General features: G+C 46.5%; 1 protein-coding gene across 3 annotated transcripts in view; it reads left to right on the forward strand.

The window, feature by feature from the left end:
* KIAA0930 (KIAA0930 ortholog) overlaps nucleotides 1–25,439 on the forward strand; it is a 218,875-nt gene that overhangs the window by 109,816 nt on the left and 83,620 nt on the right. For all 3 annotated transcript variants that reach the window (XM_033951707.1, XM_033951705.1, XM_033951706.1), the window contains one exon: nucleotides 18,600–18,740. In XM_033951707.1, coding sequence (XP_033807598.1) covers nucleotides 18,600–18,740 — 141 coding nt within the window. The remainder of the gene's footprint in view (nucleotides 1–18,599; nucleotides 18,741–25,439) is intronic.

Consider the following 25,439-nt stretch of genomic DNA (forward strand, 5'->3'; position numbering starts at 1 on the left):
TTAGGGTACCCTCTTTCAAGAAATCGTCCTTCCAAATCCTTAGCCACCCTCTTAAATTCATCTAGAGTGGAACAGACCCTCCGTACTCTAAGATTGGCTTATGGGGAGACTATGTTTTAAATGATAAGGATGGAAACTATCAAAATGAAGTAGTGTGTTCCGAGCTACCGATTTCCTATATAAGGTAGTATTAATTTTAGTATCTTCTTTTCTTATTACTATGTCTAAAAATTCAATCTCGTTTTTACTGAAGTGGGCTACAAACTGCAAAGTGGGATTCCTGGTGTTAATCCAAACAATAAATCTTTCCAAGTCTCCCTCAGTCCCTTTCCATAGAAAAAAAATATCGTCCAAAAATCGCTTCCATAAAGGAATTGATTGAAAAAACTCAGAGGGATAGATAGTCTCCATCTCAAATTTTCCCATATACAATGTGGCTACTGAAGGTGCCAAAGTGGCCCCCATAGCCACCCCCTATATCTGTTAGTAAAAAATCCCATTATATTAAAAAAAGCTATCTTTTAGGACCCATTCAGCCAATTTTAGCAAAAAAGGGGTAGATATTCTCTGATGTTCCCCCCTATTCGCCATCACATCCTCAACAATAGTTAATGCTTCATTTTGGGGTATCCTAGTGTATAAAGATACAACATCAAGAGTCACTAAAAAAGTATCTCTCTGAGGAATAATTTCATCCTGAAGGGTCCTAAGGAGATGAATGACACAATGGTTGGGATGAATGATTAAAGAGGGAGTGGGAATCTTGATAAAGCACTTAGAACTACACGGGCGAAACATGTTGGTGATTGGTGATTCTACCCCCCCCCTGAATAGCGTCTTTTGCCCAAGCTAAGTACTTTTAGCACACAATTATTTGAATAAGCTAAATTATTTCTTAAAATATTTAAAACATTATTCACACTGGATCCGATGACGAGTGGGAGCATAAAGCCCAGCACAATGAGAGAGTTTGAGTGTGTGGTGGCCCGCTGAGGACCAGTAAGACTAATAAATATCACAGAATGAAGTATGGCATAACTGTGAGATAACATCTTGCAGTTGTCTTCATTCTAATTTGTTAAACCAGTGCCTTAGGCTACAACATACAGTGTAGATATAACATGGAGATAACATAGCTTTCCTAGCAGGTGAGTGTATCTTTGTTGTCAGAGAATGTGGTGGTAATTCAGGTTATATTTGCGGTGGCCTGCGAATTTAAAGATGTTGTTTGGTGTATTAGGCGGTGCCTTTGAGATCCATCCGTCCGGGGTGTAGACACGGGTAGTTAAGGAGCTGGGTTTGTAAAGAAGAAGGTTTTCACGGCTTTCCTGAAGGTGCAAAGATGATGTGCCATAATCTAGGTATGTAATGAGAATAAGAGCATCTTCGGGACGTCTCAGACGTGAGTGAGCGGCCAGGTGGCAGGATCAGCCATTTTTCTGTTTGGGATCTCGGTGATCGGTTGGGGACATAAATTTGGAGTTTTGATGCTATGTAGTTTGGTGTCATCTTGTGGAAAGTCTTGAAGGCTAATACCAAGGCTTTGAAGGCGCATCATTTTTGAATAGGCAGCCAGTACATGGAAGTTAGTGCAGCGGTGATGTGGTGCGGAAGCCCAGGATTTTTAGGAGTCGGATTGCAGCATTTTGCACTCCTTGGAGATGGGAGAGTGTTTTTGCTTGTAGGCCCACTAGTAGAGCGTTGCAGTAATCTAGGCAGGATAATACAAACATGTATAGTAGCTGAGCAAAATCTGAAAAATAGGCACGGATGCCCTTTAGTTGGCAGAGGTAATAGAAGGATGAAGACACTATTTTTGATACATGGTCTGAGAGTGACAGGTTTGAGTTGAGAATCACTCCTAGGCTGCGGATGTTGTCTTTAGCTGTGAGGGTGTCATTTCCCCAAGAAAGAGATGGGCGGGGGTAGGCGCAAGTGACCTTGGGTATCCAGGGAACTTGTGTTTTTGATGCGTTTAGCTGAAGTTTATTTGCTGTCATCCAGTTTCTTATTTCTGTTAGGCAGCAGTGAAGGTTTTTTAGTTGTGCATCTCGGTGTTGACCTAGGGGGAGGTAAAGCTGTTTGTCATCTGCATACGAGTAGTATTTTTCTGCAATGTCAAGTACTGGTTTGACATATAGGTTGAAGAGGAGAGGAGATAGAAATGCACCCTGGGGCACTTTGTAGCAGAGACGTTTTGGTTCTGATAAGAAGGGTTCCAGTAGTACTTACTGAGACCTTTCATTCAAGAAAGAGGAGAACTATGCCAGTGCAACATCATGGATTCCGATCGAGTATAATCTGGATAGGAGGAGCAAGTGATCGATAGTATCGAAGGCTGTGCTCAGGTCTAGTAGGACCAGCAGTGCGCCTTTTCCTTCACCAAGGATTTTCCAGCAGTCATCTACGATGTCTAGAAGCACCATTTCTGTGCTGTGGTGCTTCCTGAATCCTGATTGGAAGTTGGAGAGGGTGGTGTTTGTTTCCATGAAATCTCGTAGTTGTGTGTGTACTAACTTTTCTAGTATTTTTGAGACGAATGGGAGATTTGAGACTGGTCTATAGCTGCTTGGAATGTCCGGGTCCATGGTGGGATTTTTTAGGAGTGGTCTTACTACAGCGGATTTCCAGCTCTGTGGTATTATGCCTGATTGTAGGGACTTGTTAATTAGAGGTAAAATGGAGTTCAGGAAGTATTCATTGGTAGCTAGAAGTATAGTGGATGGGCATGTGTCCAGGATTGAGGTTGTGGAGATTGTACTTTTTAGGTCGTCGATGGAAACTGGTTTGAAGCTGTTGAGAGTTTCTATCTTATATAGGTTGTTGTTTTGTATAGTTTTCGGGATGCTTGGCAGAGCTTTGGCTTCTAAGTCTAAGGATTCTTGTATCTTTGATATCTTGTTGTGGAAGAAATTTTAGAGGGATTCACTATCTAAGTTTGATTTTTGGATGTGGTGTGATCCTTGGGAGGAGGTGAATACGTTTTTAGACAGTGAGAAGATGGCCTTTGATCTCTTTGGGATTTTGGATATTAGGTTTGTGAAGTATGCCTTTTTTGTATCGAATGTCGCTAGCTTGTATTCTTTCAAGAGGCTTTTCCAGGTGGATTTGTCCTCGGTGCTGTGTGTTTTGCATCAGGTTTTTTCTGCTTTCCTGACTTTCCTTTTCTGTTCTCTCAGGCTTTCTGTGAACCTGGATAATGAGAAAGATCTTGTGTTTGTTTTGAATTTTTTGACTCTTGCTAATTTCTCGTACAGTGACTTTATACCAGAATGCCATATCTGTGCCTTTTCCTTTAGTGAGTTGTTTGTGGAGCTTGGGTGTAGGTCCATTTTGGAGATATCAATGGATAAGTCGTGAAGGTTAACTGACTTTGGGTCGAGTGTGGTTGTTTTTAGTGAAGCTGGATTTTCTATGGGCTGTTTGGTCTTAACATGTAGGTTGAACGAGATTACATGGTGATCAGTCCAGGGAACTTGAGTGTTTGTTAGCAGGGTTGATTTGTTATCAAGTAGCGGGCCTTTAGAGATGAAGATCAGGTCTAGAGTGTTCCCAGAAGAGTGTGTGGGGGAGTGGACTTGTTGAATGAAACCGAGGTCAGACAGTGTCTTTGTGAATTCCCTTGGTGCACCGGTGATTTCTGGGTATTCCGTATTCCGCAAAGTTAAAGTCTCCTAGGATGATAATTTGTTTGTGGTTGACTGAGAGGTTGCTTATAATAATTATTAGTTCGTCAAGTGCAAGAGGGGGCTCTGTAGATCAGTGGTTCCCAACCCTGTCCTGGAGGACCACCAGGCCAATCGGGTTTCCAGGCTAGCCCTAATGAATATGCATGAGAGAGATTTGCATATAATGGAAGTGAGAGGCGCACTCGGGGCAGAGCGGGTGCAGAGTAAGGCACACTCTGGGCGTGGGAGCGAACTCCGCCCCCTCCCCTCCTGACGGTGCACCGCTGAGCCAGTTGGAAGGCTCAGCGGGATCTCCCCAACAGTTTAAAAGTTTGATTTTGCTGGTTTTAGTTTCTTTTACCTTCTCGCCGGTCCTCAACACCCCCCTCCACAACCCACTCTCCTACCCAGACACTAAACACAGCCAACAACCTAACCACTGGAAACTACACTACCTCTACCAGCAGCCCCACCTCCATAATGAAGCTAATTCCACAAACAAACACCCAGATTATTCTATTAATAATCCTTCTCATATCCAGCTGTAAGGTAGAAGCAAACAACCTACCCAACATTCCCACTAGCTCAATTGCAATCAAAACCCTTCACTCTAACAGGAGAGTTCCAATAGACAGAAACTCCAACCACCAAACAAGCGTTCAACACCCCATAACATCAGCATGGGGAAGAAGAGCAACACAACCCAAGACCAAACCACACCATAACCCAAATTCACTCATCTACCCTAAAACGATTCACAACCATCAAACAGAAACCATCACCCTTAACTGTGCCTACTTAAACGTCAGAGCCCTAGGTCCAAAAACAGAACTTATAAAAACCTGGATAAAAAACGAAAACCTGGACTGCCTCTTCCTCACAAAAACCTAGCTAACATCGGACACAGACCCAAGAATTACAGAAGTCTGCCCTCAAGGATACAAAATTACAGTGACCTGCAGAGAGAAAAAAAGAGGAGGTGGATTAGCGATCTTACTCAAAGACTCCCTAATCTTAAACATATTGGAAAAAACTTCCACCCCTTACATGGACCTTTTAGCATGTCAAATCTCTTCCACCGCACTGAAAAACTCACTAAACTGCATGCTCTGTTATATAACACCGGGAATGGGCCATGGTTAGATCCGAATTTGAAAACTTCATACCAAAACTCACTTACAGCAGCACACAATCTTATCCTAGGAGACCTAAACCTTCATCTTGAAGACCATTTATCCAAGCCAGTAGACAATCTACTTTCTTTCCTCAATGCCCTATCCTTCCAAATTTTAAACCCACAAACTACTCATGAGAAAGGACACCAACTGGACATTGCAGCTTTCATGACCCATCAAACATCTACTTCAGAAATTCAAATGTCTAATGGAACCTGGTCCCCATCCCTCTGGTCAGACCACTACACTTACACCTTCAACATCATCTGGACCAAAAACAAATCCAAACCAATATCCAAAATAGTAACCTACACATCACGCAAACGCATCGAGTCCGCCATTTTCTGGTCAAAAGTAGACAAAACAATCCAAGAAGATAACCCCAAAGACTTCATTTCACACTGGGGCTATTTTGAGCAACAACATCCTTGATGAACAAGCCCCACTTCGAACCAAAACCAGAACATGCAGACGATCAGACCAATGGTTCGATGAAGAATTACTCCTACTCAAGAGACAATGTAGACGTCTGGAAAGAAAATGGAGAAAAACCAACCAAGATCACACGAAAACTGCCTGGAAAAAAATTAACAAACAATACAAACTTCTATTAAAAGAAAAGAGAAAAAAACATTACACCAACCTAATAGGCACGGAAACCCAAGACACCAAAAAACTATTCCAAATATTAAAAGATCTAACTAACACCATACCCTATTTGACCACTAACAATAACTCCTCTCCTTCAGCCTCCCTCCTAGCTGAACACTTCAAGAATAAAATTACAAACACCAGAGCTACTCTCATTAGTAACCCAACCCACCTACTCGAAGTCACAATACTCCCCACAGAAAATGAATCTTGTGCTGCAGACACATTGGACCGAATTCAACAAACTCTACAATAAGTACAGCCACGCATCATGTGAACTCAACCACTGCCTGCCATATCTCCTGTCATCAGCGAGCACTAAGTTCCGTACCTTATTCCTACACTGGATACAAACCATGCTTACAGATGGCATTTTCCCGAATGACCTCGGCGAAATCATCATCACCCCAATCTTAAAAGACCCAAAAGGACCAAAAGACCTCTCATCCAACTACAGACCAATAGCCTCAATACCTCTATATATCAAACTAACAGAAGGATTAGTAGCCAAATTCCTCACCAACTATCTCGAGGACCATAACTTACTCCATCCCACGCAATCCGGCTTCAGAACTAACTTCAGCACAGAGACATTACTAGGCTCCCTTATCGACACAGCAAGACAACACCTCAGCATTGGAAAAAAAATGCTGCTCATATAGTTGGACCTGACGGCGGCATTTGACCTGGTAGACCATAACATCCTACTGCAAATCTTGGACTCAATAGGCATCTCAGATAAAGTATTCTCATGGTTTGAAGGTTTCTTAAAATCCAGAACATACAAAGTAAAATCAGACAAAGAAAAATCCAAACCTTGGTCCAACTCCTACAGCGTTCCACAAGGGTCCCCACTGTCATTACTCTCTTCAACCTATATACAGCCTCTCTTGGCGTTTACCTGAACAAACAAGGCCTATCCTCTTATAGCTATGCTGATGACATCACCATCCTCATTCCTTTCGACCAACCAATGCTCTTAATATCAGACACACTACACAGAACTCTAGCTACAGTTACGACTTGTTTGGAAGACCACAAACTGAAACTCAACCCAGACAAAACTAAATTTGTCCTCCTAGAAAATAACAAAATCCCAACCATAACCAACTTAGAAATCAATTCTATCAACTACCCTTTGCAAACCACCCTAAAACTTCTAGGTATGACTTTTGACAGAGGCTGCACCATGCAACCACAAATTAACAAAATAATACAGAAATCATTCGCAGTTATGAGAAACCTTAGACAAGTCCGAAAATTCTTCGAAAAAACACAATTTCAGCTCCTAGTACAATCTCTAATCCTAAGTATTCTATACTATTGCAACATCCTCTACCTCCCCTGCCCTGCAATAATGATTAAACAACTACAGACAATTCAGAATACAGCTCTGAGACTCATCTATTCATTGAAAAAACATGATCACATTACTGAGGCATTCATCAATTCTCATTGGCTTCCAATCCAGGAAAGAATACAATTTAAATTCTACTGTATACTATTTAAAACTATAAATGGAGACAGCCCAACCTACCTAAATGACCGCCTCATCCAAACCACCTCTACCAGGCATAGAAAAACACACACCCCATTCACTTACCCCCCAATCAAAGAAGTAAAACAAAAAAAACTATACAACGGACTACTGGCCACTCAGGCAGCGAAGATAGACAACCAAGTCTCCAACCTATTGACAACAACCCCAGACTACAAGATGTTCAGAAAGGAAATAAAAATCCCTTAATAAAGCTTAATACCATGATAAAGCTTAACCCCCCCTCTTACCATCCCCTCCCTAACCCCAGATCCTACTTTTCCCTCTCTTAGAAACCTTCTCTGATCTAACGTTGTAACCCTTCTTCCATAACTTTTTTTTGTAATCTGCTTTGAACTGAAAGGTAATGGCGGAATAGAAATCTGTAATGTAATGTAATGTAGTACAGGCTGAATTTCCTGAGAGCTAATTTCCAAAGGTGCCTCTTGTAACAGAAAGGCCCTTGTATATTCAGTTCCCTTTCCTGAACACTAGTTTAGTAAAGTTTGCGTTGCCATTGTCACAGTAATATCCAAAAGCACACAAAACAGTTTTTATTTCAGGCATTTTTCTTGTTTATTTTATTTTCAAATCCCTGCCACTCTGACACACTGGTACAATAACCAGTGGGCTCCAAAGTGGTTAGAATGGAGTGGCTGGTTATGTGCACAGGAGGCAGACTAGAAGAATACTATTGGGTAAATAGGACAAATAGAAATTCCTCCTTTCCCAGTATATTCAGGATTCTGGGACCCTGATCCCCAGAACTATATGTATAGAGGTAACCAGCTACTTAGAGAAATTCTCTGCAAACTTCCACCAAACTATTAACCAGAGAGAGAGAGACAAGCTGTTTCTCCCTACTAGTGCTGTCCGATTCACGATTCAAATCAATTTACTGATTCAGTTTGGCTGAATCAATTCTAATTGATTTGTTGGGGTTTTTTTTTTGTTTTTTTTAATCGGACTCACCGATTCAGGCACCGCAGGAGTGGGTGGGCAGTTTGCTGTGGGTGCAAACCATAATGGGGTGCTCCCAGGGTATCGTCCAAACTTCTTTCCCTTCTGGCAGCAGCAGCCTTCACCTGGTGTCGGGCTTTCCTCTCTGCTGGGTCCTACCTTTGCGGAAACAGGAAATAGGGACCAGCACAGAGGAAGGCCCAACGCCAGCAGAGCAATGAGTTGAGAAGATTGCCACTGATGAGACTGCCACTGTTTGTCTCCACCACCTTCCCCACCACTTGGGCACCCCCTGCGTACCTCTTGTCATGCTCACTAGCATGAGCAGCATCTTCCACCTACTGCTTGCACTGGCCTCTGCTCCCTTCTGACATCACATCCTGGTCCCGCGACCTGAAGGTAACATCAGAAGGGCGCTGAAGGTGACATGAGCAGCAAGTGGAAGGTGCTGCTTGTGCTGGTGAACATTTAAAAACATGCGTGGGGCAGTCTATCCCCGCTTACTATGCCACTGATGCCAGAGCATGGAGGTTGGGGAAGAAGGAGAGATGGAAGGGAAGGACAGGGGACAGATGCCAAGGCATGGAGGGAGGGAAGGACAGGAGACAGATATCAGGACATGGGGAGAGGAAAGGGAGAGAGGGTGCTGGACTCTTGGGGGGGGGGTGCTAAACTTGCAAGAAGGAGGAGAGAAGAGGAAAGGGAAGGTACAGAGATGTAAGATGGATGGCAAGTATAGAGAGAGAAGAAAATGTCAAACGGGCAGGAAACCCTGGCAAGCGAGTTAACAGAAGGCAAACAGAAATCAGTGCCTGGGACCAATATGATTTGAATAATAAAATGACCAGACAACAAAAGGTAGAAAAAACAATTCTAGTTTCTATTTTGTGATTACAATACATCAGATTTGAAATGTGTATCCTGTTAGAGCTGCTGTTACACAGCAAGCACGAGCTATGATCTAACAGTATTTGTTTTGTTTACACATAACAGTTCTGGCTTGGGGTTGGAGAGGGCAAAGGGGAGTAGAGTGGGTGAAAGAAGCTGTAAAATAAACCTAACTGCTAATTTTAAAGCTACATCCTCTCCAATTATAACTTCATAAAAAACTTTTCTTTAAAACAATAAAGCTATATCATAGAAAATAAATTGAATCACAAATCGATTCAGTTGGCAAAATTGAATGAAAACTTTTTTTCCTGAATCGGACAGCTCTATTCCCAACTCCAAACTGCTACCTTCCCCTTTTCACACCAACTGTTTTCTCACTCTAACTGCTTTCTTTCTACATAGTTCTCGGGCTTCTACTGCTTTTGGCAATAGAAGTCTGCACTAGTGCTGCCCGATTCAGGAAAAAATATTTAGATTTGATTCGATTCAGTCTATTGAATCGATTTTTCAATTTGATTCGATTTTCCTGCCCAGTTGGGTGTTTTGTTTTTTTTTAAACATCCTAGTGGGTTTATTTTATAGCCTCTTCACCCCTTTTTTAGTCTCTTCACCCCCTTTGCCCTCTCTTACCCACACTGGCGCTGTGGTGTAAACAAAAAATACTTTTCCTTTCTCTGTTAAATCCTAGCTCACATTTGCAGCCTAACACCAGCTCTGGCAGGATACACATTTCAAATCTGACATATTGTAATCTCAAAACAGAAAGTAAAATTATTTTTTCTACCTTTTGTTGTCTGGTCATTATTTAAATCAGGTTGATCCCACGCTCTGGTTGTCTTCTGATAATGTGCTTGCCAGGGTCTCCTTCTTTCTCCATGCTAACCATCCATCTTCCATCTCTGCCCTCCCCTTCTGTTTTCCTTCCCTCCCCCGGAGGTTTGGCATCTTTCCTTTTTTGTTTCCATCCCCGCAGCTGCAGTGATGGACCCCACCATCCCCAGATTCACAAGAGGTAGGTCTTGACAAACAAATCTGAACAATTTCTTTGACTGGGTGACCAGAGAATTGGATAAAGGGAGTGTGCTAGATGTGGTGTATTTAGATTTTAGCAAAGCCTTTGAGTGTGTTCCACACAACTACTCTTTCATCCTGCATCTCTCCCTCCTTCCCCACCACCCCAGGGTTCACCATCTCCCTTTCTCTTCTTAACTACCTTCCTATCCAGTATCTATACCCCCCCTCTACTCCATCCCTTGGTCCAACTTCTCTCCTTCACCCCCTAAATTGTCCACCATCTCTCTCTCCTGTTTTAGATCCATTATTTCTTCCATTCCTCCCCCATCTCCCCTCTCAATGATCTCCCCCAAGTTCATCTCTCCACGAACTATCCCCAAGTCCATCCCCCTCCACCATCCATCTTCCCCCCTTCATCCTAGTGAAGACTTATCAAATTATCCAGTTACAGGGTGAATCTTTCAACCAATCTGAGATTTCTGGCAACCTCATGCAGTTCTGTTTTTTTTTTAACTTTAATTATCAAAATCGCGAAGGGTGGTGAAGATGGTTCATCTGAAGACTCCCAACCCCGAGGACCCAAAGCCCTTTGCTTAGGCCTGACTGGAGCTGGAGCGAGGAGCAGCTCCTGCATGTTGTAACCAACAGGAAGAGAGACGAGAGCAAAACACACTGAAAAGCAGCATTGGCAGCCTAATAGGTCTCCGTTTTACTGCTGCGTCTGGTTGAAAATCGTGCGGTTGGCCTGGGCTGTGAGAAAACTGGCGGCTGCAGGTCAGAACCAGGGGGAGGGAGAGTCATGTTTCATTTCTGCATCTTGGAACGCACGAGCAGGGGGAACAGTCAGCGCTTTTTCTTGCTAGCATGCATTAAGGGTGGGACATAAGAATTGCCACTGCTGGGTCAGATCAGTGGTCCATCATGCCCAGCAGTCTGCTCACGTGGCTGCTCCCAGGTCAAAGACCAGTACTCTAAATGAGTCCAGCCTCACCTGCATATGTTCTAGTTTAACAGGAACTTGTCCAACTTTGTCTTTATCTGCTATGATTTACATCTTCAAAGAAAAGTAGAAAAGGCCCTTTTTTCTCACTATGTACATAAGCATTTGAATTTGCCCAAAAACAAAAACCCACTCCCCTCCCCCAAAACAGAATTATATTTGCCTTGTATTTCATACCTTTCCAAGTAAAAGACAAGCAGAGAATACCTGATTTGCCTGCTTTCCTCTCCGGCCATCCTAAAACGTCTAAACCAGTGATCTTTAAGGCCTGCATGTGAGGAGAGATGTAGGGGGGAAGAGAGAGCAGGATCTTGGATTTCGGACTGAGGAATTTGGGACAGAATTGGGGGAGGGGAGAAGCTTCAAACTGGCTGTGGGAGGGAAAGGGGGCAAAGGGAGCGAAAGCCTACTGAGCTGATGCCATCGCTGGCTCTCCTTCACCCCCTTGTGCCACTCACTTGTGTCCTGGTGGAACTGGTGCATGGACTGCAGGTCAGTGAAGTAGGGCACCAGCTGCAGGTCCACCTGGCCCAGCACCACGCTGCCCCGGGCATCCTCCTTCAGCACGTTCTCGATGTGGTGGCACACGGTGGCTGAGTAAGGTCGCCAGCGGCCGTGCTCGTTGAGTCACTCCCACAGCACCACGAGGGCCAGGTTCTGTGGGGGGAAGCCCAGGCCACCGGCCGACATCGGAGCCGGTCGATACATGTCGGCTCAGCACTTGCCACGGGCGAGATCCTAATACATCAGGGGGGAGACCTTCAGCTGCCCCCTTCCCCGGGTCTCTCCTCTTTCACTTTCGCTGGGAGCATCCACTGCAGGTGGAGGGCGATTGCTGGCACAGTTCTCGGACTTTTGCCGTGAGGGGGGGGCAGACACATTCTCCCCCTCCCCCGCAATCCGCTCTTACCACAAAGGTGGGGATGATCAGAAATCAAACTGGGACGGAAAACAGCCCGAAACGAAATGCACACTTCTCTGGACCTTTCATTATTACTATTTTTTAACTTACTACTACTTTTTAGCCTCCCTTTGCCGAAGTCCATGCTTCTGATGTAACTTCCGGTTTCACAAAACCGGAAATTACATTAGATGGATGGACTCCAGCGGCAGAGGAAAAGCCCCTCTAGCAATGGGGCCTACTTGAATCGGTGAGTTCAGTTTTTTGTAAATACTAATCGATTCACCTAAAGAGAATCGGTGAATTGATTCGAATCGCGAATCGGGCAGCACTAGACTGCACAGTGTACACGATAGCCTCCTCATTGCTATGACATCAGAGGCATGTTAACTGAATCTTTCAAAGTGCAGAAATTCAGCAAACACAGGAATTCCCCTCCTTCCATAAACTTTTTTGGGACAAATACTGCCAAACATACTTAAACTGTGAGCCTTCCAGGGAAAGAAAAATATCTATTGTAGCTGGGCTTGCAGACAGAACAAACAAACTGATCATTGCTACTCAGTAGTCTATAGTCCCAAGCTCCCTTACCAGCAGTGGTTCTCAGTCCCTTCTTTGATGACACTGTCTTAGCACAGATGGACCCAAGTAACAGTATCAACAAGTATCTTCAGAGCACCAGCTCTTATGGCAGTGGCTTCTTCTCAGGGCTAGCCCAAGGATATCGATTACCCTAGGCAGACCTTCAGCCTTGCACACTCCCAAGGGGTGCCTCAAAGCCCACCCCTTCCCACTTGGGCAACATCTCTCCTACTCGCTATAGCTCCCCTCCCAAATCCAAGTAGCCAGTATATTGGTTTTGAGAAGGCTTAGCTTCTTTAGCCTCTTATATGCATTGCATATGATTATGCTTTTTTTTTTTTTTTTTTTAAATCAGGTTGTGACGGGGAGGAAGTGACATCATCGCCGCGGATGGGAGCTTGATCTGAGAGCTCCGTTCAGGCCCGGCGTTCTAACTATCTATAGCTGTGTAAAAAGCGCAATTTTTCTGCCCCCGGGTGCTGGCGAGGTGTGCGAAGGTTTGGAGAACCCCATGGCAACGTGCAAAAAATTGCTCGGCGATAAACCCGGCCAGCGCACGATGGAGCAGGCGCTGGGCCGAGCTGCACGTGGTGGGGCAGGCCCGGAGACCAGCAGTGGGGAGGCGGCGAGATTGAGTGGCGTCATCGCGGCGGTGGCCGATATGGTGGCAGAACCCATGCAGGAGGATGCCTCGCCGGAACCGCTTACGAAAGCGGATATGCAACGCTGGATCATGGAAGTAAAATCTGAAATCTCGGCTGTGGCTGTGCAAGTCCGGGAAGCGGTGCAAGAGCTGTGCACTGACCTGGTGGAGGTGGGCACGAGGGTGGAAGTGGTGGAGATGCGGCTGGATAGTTGCGAGGAAAATGTGACTGGTGTGCAAAGATCCCTGGAATCTGCATCTGCTGATTACCAACTCCTCCTGGATAAGGTCGAGGACCTGGAGAACCGCACCCGGCGTAATAACTTGAGGGTGCGGGGCCTACCGGATCTACCGGAGTATAAAGATGTTCGGGCCACTACTATTAAGCTGCTCTGTTGGCTTCTACAGGATGACTCTCTGGAGCTGGGTCTGGAGCGGGCACATCGAGCTCTGGGACCTCGGACCTCAGATCTACCTAAAGACATTGTGATTTGCCTTCAGAGCTTTGTGCTTAAAGAACAGATCTTCCACAGAGCCCGGGAGCTGGTCACGGTCACCTGGGAGGGGCATCGATTGGAGTTCTATCAGGACTTGGCTGCGGGCACGCTTCAGAAACGCCGGGCATTCAGGGAAGTGACTAAAGCTCTGCAGCGCAGCAATTTGCGCTACCGCTGGACTTACCCCTTTGGGGTGGTTATTTCTATCAATGGAGTACACACTAAAGTTACCACTGTGTGGGAGGCCCGTGGCTTGCTGCAACAAGCGGGTATTGAAGTCCCGGAGGAGGTTGTTCCTCCGGGGGGAGCGGCGTCCAACCGAGTGGGGAATCCCACCTCCTCCCGATGGCAGCGTGTGGAGAGTGGATCCAGGAGCGGGAGGGGAGGCCGGGGGGGCGGACCCTCTCTTCGAGCCACCGCTTCTACCTCGAGTGGCACCCCCTGAAAATTGACTGGCTGTGTTTGTTTCATTACTATTTTCCTTCGTCCCTTCAGAGTGGGAGGAGTGTTTTTGGACACTCTCCTTGAGGATGTATTTCTGGGTTTTGGGTTTTGGGGGAGGGTTGTGTGGGGGATGTTCATGGACTGTTCTTGGGGTGTGGTGGGAGGGGGAAGTGGGGGAATTCTTTCTGTGATGGGTGGGGGTATAGTGCTGGGTGGGGAAGGGGGGATTGAGTATTATTGTGTGGAGGGCTGCTGGTTGGGAGAGTTGGCTTATGGGGATTGTTGTGGGGGATGTTCTGATAGTTAGTACTTGGTTGTGGGGATTGAGAAATGGGCCGAGGGGATGGTTCACTTTCTTACAAGTTGGTGGGAGATCTGTGGACTCTCACTTTGGGAGAGGGAAGGGGAGCGGTGGGAGGGTGGGGGGGAGAGGGTATGTGGACGAGTATGGAGAGGTTGGGTCTGCATCGTCCTTTGCTTCAATTAGACTATGGAGGGGTTTAGGTTGGTTTCTTATAATATTAGGGGTCTTAATTCCCCCAATAAGAGACGGGCTTTCTATAGAGAGCTGCTTCGTTTGAAGGCTGATGTTTGTTTTGTCCAGGAGACTCATCTACTTCAGTCCCATGAATCCCTGGTCAAGGACACTAGGTTTCCTCTGGCCTTTTGGGCTTCCCGAGTAGGTACTTCCAAGAGGGGAGGGGTGGACATTCTTATTTGTAAGGGGGTTCGCTGTGAGGTACATAGGGTGGTGCGGGATCCCCAGGGTAGATATATAATGCTGGAGGCTCTGATTGAGGGGGTCTTGTACTCCCTGGTTAATATCTATGCCCCTAACGAGGCCTATTTCCAAGAATTGGTGCCTCGAATCCTCCGGTTCAAGGGGGGCGCCCTGGTTTTGGGTGGGGATTTCAATCTTACCGTGACCCCTCATTTGGATAACTCTGGACGGGCGGATCGGTATGGGAGAAAGGATCGTAAACTGTTGCGTAAGGCTTTGACTACCCTTAATTTGGTGGATGGTTGGCGGTGGTTACATCCCGCGGTTAGGGACTATACTTATTTTTCGGGGATACACTCCTCTTATTCTAGAATTGATTATGTATTCATAGAGCGGGGATTGCTTCGTCGGGTGGAGTCCGCGGGGATTGAATCACTCACGTGGTCGGATCATGCACCTGTTTGGGTGAGGTTCTTGGGAGAGGGGGGAGGGTCGGGACAGAAATTTTGGCGTTTCAATGATAGCCTTCTTGACGACCCGGAGGTGGGAGCGTAGATAGAGGGTGGCTGCAGGAATATTTGGATGTGAATGAAGAGTGTGGAGCATCGTTGGAAGCGGTTTGGGAGGGATTAAAGGCTACCCTTCGAGGCAGATTGATTGCTCTGGCTTCTGCCAGGCAGCGCAAACGGCGGGCAGACGCGGCGGAACTGCTGATTCTGATAGGTCGGTTAGAGCACTTACACAAGCGCAGCCCTTGGGATACTGAGTTACGTGGGAGGTTGTTTCAGGCGCGCCGCGACCTCCAGGCTTTAGACTTGGAGCGCCTGCATCTTAATTTGCAGCTTCTCCAACATAGATATTTTGAGTTTTCTAATAAAGCTAGTCGGCTGGTTGCCCATTGTCTGAAGGTGCGGCAGACGCGTAATCAGATTCTCTCGATTAGGGCAGCCTCTGGGGAGCTATTGCAGAAAGAGGATGCTATTCGGGCTCGTTTCGTGGAGTTTTACTCCCATCTCTATACTCCAGAGGCACCCGGGTCCTCGCAGGATCTGGACGCCTATCTAACTTCGGCGGCACTGCCCAAGATTGCTGGTGAAGATGTGGTGCGGTTGGACCGTCCTCTCACGCTGATTGAGGCTTGTGGAGCGCTGCGCTCGATGAAACTTGGTAAATCGCCCGGGATGGATGGATTCACTGTTCGGTACTATAAACGCTTTCAGGATCTTTTGCTGCCTCCTTTGTTGCACTTTCTTAATTCTCTGCAAGAGAATAGTGTTCTCCCCTACTTCATGCGCTTGGCGGGGGTTACGGTGCTGGCTAAGGAGGGGAAGGACCCCCTTCAATGTGCTTCCTATAGGCCGATTTTGCTGCTGGGGGTTGACACTAAGATCTTCACGCGAATTTTGGCGGATAGACTGATGAGTTGGATTCCCCGGTTGATCCATCCTGATCAGTCGGGGTTTGTAGTGGGAAGACAGGTGGGCGATAACACTCGTCGGGTCTATAACTTGTTTGATTAGGCCAGGAGGGGTGTACGGGACACGGTATTTTTATCTGTCGACGCTGAGAAGGCTTTCGATAGGGTCTCCTGGCCTTTTTTGTTTCGGGTCTTAGATTCTGTGGGTTTGGGTCCGCGCATGCAAGATTGGATTCGGGTCCTTTATACTTGCCCTCTTAGTTGTGTTAAGGTTAATGAGGGGTATTCGGAGACTTTTTCATTAGCCCGGGGAACACGACAGGGATGTCCTCTCTCCCCGCTTCTTTTTGCCTTGACGGTAGAACCCTTGGCTCAGCGGGTGAGGATGAACCGGGATATCAAAGGGGTTATGGTGCTGGGAGGTGATTATAAGTTGACCCTGTTCGCGGATGACCTTCTGTTTACGGTGGAGGAGCCTGAGAGTTCTCTGCCTGCAATATTGCGGGAGTTGGAAGATTTTGGTCAGGTGTCGGGGTTTCGTGTTAATGTTGGTAAATCAGAGCTTCTCAATATTAACTTGACTGGAGAGCGAGTGTCTTATCTCAGAGACCGATTTCCGTTTCGGTGGGTTCAGCATTCTCTACGTTACCTTGGGGTTTATTTTGTACCGCCTGGAGTGGCACTTTATGATCTTAATTTCCCTCCGCTCTTTCGGCGTATTCGCCAGGATTTGCTTGGCTGGAAAGATCAGTACTTTTCTTGGTTGGGCAGGGTGGCTGTTGTGAAGATGATGATCTTACCCCGTCTCTTGTTTTTATTTCAGGTGTTGCCGCTATGGGTGAGCAGGAGGGCGTTGGAGGGGGTTCAAGGGCACCTTTTTGATTTTATATGGGCGGGCAGGAGACCCAGGGTAAGCAGGAAGGTCTTATATTTGGGGCGGAGTGATGGGGGACTGGGGGTACCCAACGTGGTGAAATACTACCAGACTGCTCAGTCACGTGCCCTTTTAGAGTGGCAGACGCAAGTACCGAAACCGTGGGTGGAGATAGAGCAAAGTTTAAATGATGGAGTGCCCTTGATGCATCGGCCATGGCTGCCGGGCAGGGTGCGACTAGTGGGTGAGGTGCCTTCAATTGGAACTTCTCTGAGGGTTTGGAATCAGACCAGAGGGGGTTTATTGCAGGGCAGGCGCCATTCCTGGTATACCCCGTTGAGACATAATCCAGATTTTTTACCGGGCATGGATGGGGGAGTGTTTGCTGCTTGGGAAGCTAATGGCTTGGTATGTGTGGGACAACTGTGGGATCTGATTTTGGGCCGTATTCGACCCTTTGCACAGCTCCGGGGTAGGTTTGGCTGGGGGGTCCGGGATCTGTTTCCTTACCTCCAAGTTATTCACTATATTCGGACTTCGGGTCTCCTGGGGGATTTGAGGGAGGGCAAGACCCCCTTTGAGTTGTTGTTGGGTCCAGTGCTCCGGAAGGGAGTTCTGGCTGTTATCTATAGGTGTCTTAATCGCAGGGAGGCCCCACATCCCTACATGAGGGCTTGGGAAGGTGATTGGGGAGCTCCTATTTCGTGGGACACTTGGGGGAATATCTGGACAGAAGTTTCCTCGGCGGGTATATCTGCTCTGCTGATTGAGAATGGTTATAAGGTCCTCTTTCGTTGGTACTATACTCCTCAGGCTGTGGCACGTTGGCAGGGGGGTGCGAGTGTACTATGTTGGCGGGGCTGTGGGGAGGTGGGCACCTACCTTCATATGTGGTGGCAGTGTGGGCGGGTGCGTGGGTTCTGGAAGGAGGTTTTTTCTAGGGTGTCCCAGATCCTTGATATCCAGATCCCGGAGAGTTGGCGACATGCCCTATTGTATTGGCATCAATTAGATCTTGCCTGGGGAGATTCTATGTTTTGTAAGTTGGCATTCACTGCTGCCAGGTTGGCTTTAGCCTCCTTGTGGAATCAAGCGCTCTCTCCCACCTGGGCTATGGTGGAGCAGCGCTTGCTTTCATGGCAACTTCTTTACCACTTAACGGCTTTGCGGCATGGCAAACAACATGGCTATGCTCGCATTTGGCGTAGATTTCGGGCTTCTGTGGAGGTTGGAGGTAGGGGCGGACCAGGGATTTGAGCTACATTTGGGGCTGAACTGGGAGGGTGGGGATGTGGGGGATTTTATATTCATATTCCTCTTCTATTTTCTGCTGTGTATGGGCTTTGATGGTTCTCAACCTTTTTAAGTGTTGTGGGTATTGTGTTTTGTCCTTGGGGGGAGGGAGGGGGGAGGGGCTATTGTGGTTTGTTGTTGCTTGATCATAGGGATTGCACATGTTATTTGGTTGGCAGCACTTTGAGTGTTTTCCAGAATGTTGCGTATTGTGCCTTGTTTTATTTATTGCTGCTGCATCTACTATGTATATTTTATGTTGTGTGTATATCTTAATAAAAGCTTTATTTAAAAAAAAAAAAAAAAATCAGGTTGTGACTTGTGATTTCAGGTGTTCAGTGACATGACAGTTGGAGAAGGTGAAATGGTTTGTGTAGAGTTGGTGGCCAGTGACAAAACCAACCTCTTCCAGGGGGTTATTTTCCAGGGATCCATCCGCTATGAAGCACTCAAGAAGGTCTATGACAACCGGGTAAGTAAATGGTATCAAACGATAGCATTTTCTTTATATTTATTTTTGACCTGTCAATTTCTGCAGCAACTTTTTACTTCCAGTTCATTTAGACCCAGGTCTGAGATCTGGTACCATGAGCCTTCTTTTGTAACTATTATGCCTGCAAGTATGATCACATTACTCCTAATACAACTTCACTGACTTCCAGTCTCTTATAGAATATAGTTTAAGATCCTTGGTACTTGGACACAAACCTCCTGATTCTGTAAATAATGCCCAAAGATAGGTGCATAATTGTGCGCATGGTTAAAGAATAGGGTCACTTGTACATGTAAGCTAATTGGCCTATCTGGTATATGGTTGGCAATAAGCACTAATTGGCACAAATTAGAAGTAACATGCATAGCAGATCTAAACTCTTAGTCTGTAAACAGAGTGCCTAATTTCTATTGTATTTTATAGCTTCTCCAAGAATACTCTTCTATGTATATTCTCTATTAACTGTTATTTCACTTCAGATATTCATTTGTTCATAATTATTCATATATTCATGAATTATTCTTCACGGACCTCAGAACTAGAGAATGACACGGTGAAAAAATTGGTCCCCGTCACCGCCCCGTCCCCGTCTCACCATCCTCTGCACCGCCCCGTCACCGCCATTCCCTTCACCGCCCCGTCACCGCCACTGCCATCCCATTCACCGCCCCGTCACCGCAACCCCATTCACCGCCCCGTCACCGCTGCATACATAAAAGCCTCAAACGGGTTCGATTTTATATACTTTTCTAATATCTCCCCTATGTATCTGCCATTGCCCCCCCCTGTGTCCATATACCATCCCCATGGCATGTCCCCTTTTTGTCTCTGGAATTGGAAACAGAAATAAGGAATGCCGACCTGGATGTGGTGGCGATATCCGAGACCTGGCTCACAGACTCCCACGGGTGGGATATGGACATACCAGGTTACAACTTGCTTCGCCGGGACAGGGAGGGCAGAATGGGAGGAGGTGTAGCATTATATACTAAAGATGACATTAAGGTCACTAGAATCACAGATGTCCAGTATACTGGAGAATCCCTTTGGGTTAATTTGGCCAGAGGGAAAGACAAATGCTTGTATCTTGGCGTAATTTACAGACCCCCAAGACAACAAGATGACCTGGATATGGAAATAATCGGAGATATAGAAAATATCACCTTGCGTGGGGACACAGTATTGCTAGGTGACTTCAACATGCCTGATGTGGATTGGGTTACACTTACCTCTGCTTCCGGCAGCAGCAGGAGGCTATTAAACACTATGAAGGGAGCAAGACTCAGGCAACTGGTGTTGGAACCGACAAGGGATCAGGCAATACTGGACCTGATACTTACCAATGGAGAAAGTGTCACAGAGGTCTCGGTGGGCGACACATTGGCCTCCAGTGACCACAACATGGTATGGTTCAATCTCAGGAAAGGTTTCACTAAATCTACCACACTGACCAAGGTCCTCAAATTCAAGGACACAAATTTCAAAGAAATGGGAGACTTCGTTCACCAGGCGCTACAAAGCCAAGCAAAAACTGATAATGTGGAAGAAATGTGGTCGACTTTGAAAGCCACCATACAAGAAGCAACAAACCGCTATGTTAAATCAGTAAGTAAACGGCGAAGGAACAATAAGCCACAGTGGTTTACTGCGGAGATCTCAGACCTAATCAAGGAGAAGAAAAAAGCATACATCTCTTACAAAAAATCTGGGAAGCAGGACTCTAGAGCAGACTACCTGACCAAATCAAAAGCCGTCAAAACAGCAGTCAGAGAGGCTAAATTCCACATGGAAGAGTCTCTGGCAAAGAACATCCAGAAGGGAGATAAATCCTTCTTCAGGTATATCAGTGACAGAAGAAAAAACTCAGGCGGGATTGTAAGCCTTAGGAATCCAGACGGAGACTATGTGGATAAGGATTCGGAAAAAGCCCAACTATTAAATGAATACTTCTGCTCAGTCTTCACCCGAGAAGCGCCGGGGCTCGGCCCTCAGCTACAGACAAGGGTTGGCTCAGTTGACCCTTTTAGAAACTTTGAGTTTACGCCCAGCAGTGTCTACGGTGAGCTGTCGAAGCTCAAGGTTAACAAAGCAATGGGGCCAGACAACCTGCACCCCAGAGTGCTTAGGGAGCTGAGTGATGTCTTGGCGGAGCCACTGTCCGTGCTCTTCAACCTCTCCCTTAGTACAGGCAGCGTCCCGTTGGACTGGAGGACGGCTAACGTCATTCCACTCCACAAGAAAGGCTCAAAGATGGAGACAGCAAACTACAGACCAGTGAGTCTAACATCGATAGTGAGCAAACTAATGGAAACTCTAATTAAACACCAATTGGATAAAATCCTGGATGAAAAGAATCTAAGGGATCCCCGACAACATGGATTTACTAAGGGGAGATCATGCCAATCCAACCTGATCAGCTTCTTTGATTGGGTGACGGAGAAGCTGGATATTGGGGAGTCCCTAGACGTCGTGTACCTGGACTTTAGCAAGGCATTCGATAGTGTACCACACCGCAGGTTGCTGGGTAAGATGAGTTCTATAGGATTAGGTGACACATTGACGCAATGGGTTGGGAGCTGGCTTGGAGGTAGGCTTCAAAGGGTGGTGGTGAATGGCACCCCCTCCGAAATGACGGAGGTGATCAGTGGAGTGCCACAGGGCTCGGTCTTGGGCCCAATCCTATTCAACATCTTTATAAGGGACTTGTCAGAAGGGCTTCGAGGTAAAATAACATTATTCGCCGATGACGCCAAACTAAGTAATGTAGTGGGCAAATGCACAACAGACGAAGATTCAATGCCCGACAACATGATGCACGACCTACTCCTGCTGGAGCGCTGGTCTAAGACATGGCAACTCAACTTCAATGCCAAAAAATGCAAAATTATGCACCTGGGCAGCCAAAATCCATGCAAGTCTTATACCCTTAATGGCGAGATCCTAGCAAAAACGGTAGCAGAACGAGACTTGGGGGTAATCGTCAGTGAGGACATGAAGTCTGCCAATCAAGTGGAGCAGGCTTCATCCAAGGCAAGACAAATAATGGGTTGCATACGAAGGGGTTTCGTCAGCCGTAAGGAGGAAGTCATTATGCCATTGTATAGATCCATGGTGAGGCCCCACCTGGAATACTGTGTGCAATTTTGGAGGCCACATTATCGCAAGGATGTGCTGAGACTGGAGTCGGTGCAGAGAATGGCCACCCGGATGGTCTCGGGACTCAAGGATCTTCCATATGAGGAACGGCTCGACAAATTGCAGCTATACTCGCTCGAGGAGCGCAGAGAGAGGGGAGACATGATCGAGACGTTCAAGTATCTTATGGGCCGCATCGAGGCGGAGGAAGATATCTTCTTTTTCAAGGGTCCCACGACAACAAGAGGGCATCCGTGGAAACTCAGGGGAGGGAAACTGCGAGGAGACACCAGGAAGTTCTTTTTCACTGAAAGAGTGGTTGATCGCTGGAACAGTCTTCCACTACAGGTGATTGAGGCCAGCAGCGTGCCCGATTTTAAGGCCAAATGGGATAGACACGTGGGATCTATTCACAGAGAAAGATAGGGGAGGGTCATTAGGGTGGGCAGACTAGATGGGCCGTGGCCCTTATCTGCCGTCTATTTCTATGTTTCTATGTTTCTATGCCCCATGCACATAATTTCCCCTCTTTCTGTTACCTTCCTGTGTCCAGATTTCCCCTATCTTCCTCTTCCATACCAGTGTGTCTCTTCTTTTCAACCCCATCTAGCTTTTTTCCCTCTTTCTTCCCCCCCCCCCCCTGCTTCTAGCATCTGGCTCACCTGCCTGTCCTTCCCTTTCTTTCCTGCTGTGGGTTTTTCTTTCCGTTTTCATCACCTTGGCCCAGAATCCTTTTCCCTTTCACTCCCTCCTTACAGTCTGAGCCGGGAACACGGGTGATCGCACGGTCCTCGCAGCCCCCACCCGCCTGCCCAATCGATCCTAGTGTTTAGCCAGCTCTCTCCCTTCTCCTCACCTTAATTTGCAGGCTTTCTTTTTCAGCGACCTGCACGCTTTCCCAAAGAGCCGCACACGCGCGGCTGCTCAGTGTTCAATCTTCTGCTCTGCTGCAACTTCCTGTTTCCGGTTGCGTCAGAGCAGAAGATCGAAACTGAGCAGCAGCGGCTCTTTGATAGCGTGCGGGTCGCCGAAAAAGAAAATCTACAAACTAAGGTGAGGAGAAGGGAGAGAGCTGGCTAAACACTAGAATCGATTGGGCAGGCGGGTGTGAGCTGCGGGGACCGCGCGATTCTTCATGCCTCACTGCGGGGACAAGACCCATTCACCGCCCCGCGGGCGGTGAATGGCCTTGTCCCCGTCACCGCAGCGACTGCTAGTTTTCTTCCCCGTTTTCGGCGGTGACCCGCGGCTAAAATGCGGTGGCCACGGGTAAACCGCCACCGTGTCATTCTCTACTCAGAACCACCCTCCTCCAACCGTTATCAGTGCATTTTCTAAACGGGGAGCTTCACGGGTGTATATCTCCTCACTGGTCCTTATACTTATTCTTATAAAACAATTTTTTTAAACTTTTTATAATTTTGTTGTATTACTTAAGTGATGTACTTATCTTTATAAATAATACTGCGGTAGGACCCGACATGTTTCGCATCCGCTTCGTCAGGGATCCATGCTGTGTGTAAAACAATATAATATCAGTAAAAATGTACATTACTAATATCCTACCGTGAATCACATATTAAAGTGTCTCTATTGTTCTCCTACTCACCAAAACCGCTAGCATCCACCCCGCTCTAAATTTAAACTGCAAGATGGCGGTGGCGTCTTCACTGATACTATTTAAAGAACTTATTATGTAGGACCAACCCCCTTACGTTCTCTGCTCCAAAACCTATCAGAATCCAGTCTGAAATTAAAGGGGGAACCTCCTGAACCAATCTTAGAAACTTCAAAATAACGTTTGCCATTCGATTTCCATGTTTAAACCCCTAGGATCCACCGTATTAAGCCGGTGGATCCAACGTTGTTCTTTTACATTTAAAGCTGCCTCACTGTATTTGACTCGCATAAATGCTCCAAACATGAGAATGCAAACTGAAGCTAGTATTCTATCAGCAGTTCCGCGTAAAACTAGAATTCACACTTGGGTGCTAAGGTACAGGGCACATACTTTAGGTACCATTTATTGAATCTATCCCAAGATGATTATCTTGGCTTACAATTTATCTGTCCATAAGAACATAAGAATTGCCACTGCTGGGTCAGACCAGTGGTCCATCGTGCCCAGCAGTCCACTCACACGGCGGCCCTTAGGTCAAAGACCAGTGCTCTAAATGAGTCCAACCTCACCTGCGTACGTTCCAGTTTAGCAGGAACTTGTCCAAATTTGTCTTGAATCCCTGGAGGGTGTTATCCCCTATAACAGACTCCAGAAGAGCGTTCCAGTTTTCTCTGGGTGAAAAACATCCTTACGTTTGCATGAAATCTATCCCCTTTCAACTTTAGAGAGTGCCCTCTCATTCTCCCTACCTTGGAGAGGATGAACAACCTGTCCTTATTTACTAAGTCTATTCCCTTCAGCACCTTGAATATTTCGATCATGTCCCCTCTCAGTCTCCTCTTTTCAAGGGAGAAGAGACACAGTTTCTCCAATCTCTCACTGTACGGCAACTCCTCCAGCCCCTTAACCATTTTAGTTGCTCTTCTCTGGACCCTTGCGAGTAGTACCGTGTCCTCCTTCATGTATGGCGACCAGTGCTGAACGCAGCCTTCCTGGTAAGGGCGCACCATGGCCTGGTACAGCGGCATGATAACCTTCTCCAATCTGTTCGTGATCTCCTTCTTAATCATTCCTAGCATTCTGTTCGCCCTTTTCTTCGCCGCCGCCACACATTGCGCGGACGGCTTCATTGACTTTTCGATCAGAACTCCCAAGTCTCTTTCCTGGGAGGTCTCTCCTGTATTCGTGCATGAGATTTTTGTTATCGACATGCATCACTTTACACTTATCCACGTTGAACCTCATGTGCCATGTCGATGCCCATTTCTTGAGCTTGATTATGTCACGTTGCAGATCTTCGTAATCCCCCTGTGTCTTCACTACTCTGAATAACTTTGTATTGTCCACAAATGTAATCACCTCACTCGTCGTACCAATGTCCAGATCGTTTATAAAGATGTTGAAGAGCTCGGGTCCAATCACCGAGCCCTGCAGCACCCCAGTGGTGACGCTCTTTCAGTCCGAGTATTGTCCATTTACCCCCACTCTCTATTTCCTATGCTCCAGCCAATTTTTAATCCACGTGAGTATTTCATCCTCGATTCCATGGCTCACAATTTTCCGAAGTAGTCGTTCATGTGGAACCTTGTCGAACGCCTTCTGAAAATCCAGATATACAATGTCAACTGGGTCGCCCTTGTCTATCTGCCTGTTTACTCCCTCAAAGAAGTGCAGCAAGTTCATCAAACAAGATCTGCCTTTGCTGAAACCGTGCTGGCTGGTCCTCATCAATGATGCAGTCCTTTATCAGCACCTCTATCATCTTTTCTAGTACCAAGTTCAGATTCACCGGTCTGTAGTTTCCCAGATCTCCCCTCAAACCCAATTTAGATCACTCTGTTCTGCTAATGACATTGTAATTTCTAAACCTTTCTTTTTATTTGTTTTAAATATCTTATTTTATCTCAAATAAAATAACCAAT

This window comes from Geotrypetes seraphini, chromosome 7, assembly GCF_902459505.1.
Source record: "Geotrypetes seraphini chromosome 7, aGeoSer1.1, whole genome shotgun sequence".
In the NCBI taxonomy this organism is placed as follows: Eukaryota; Metazoa; Chordata; class Amphibia; order Gymnophiona; family Dermophiidae; genus Geotrypetes; species Geotrypetes seraphini.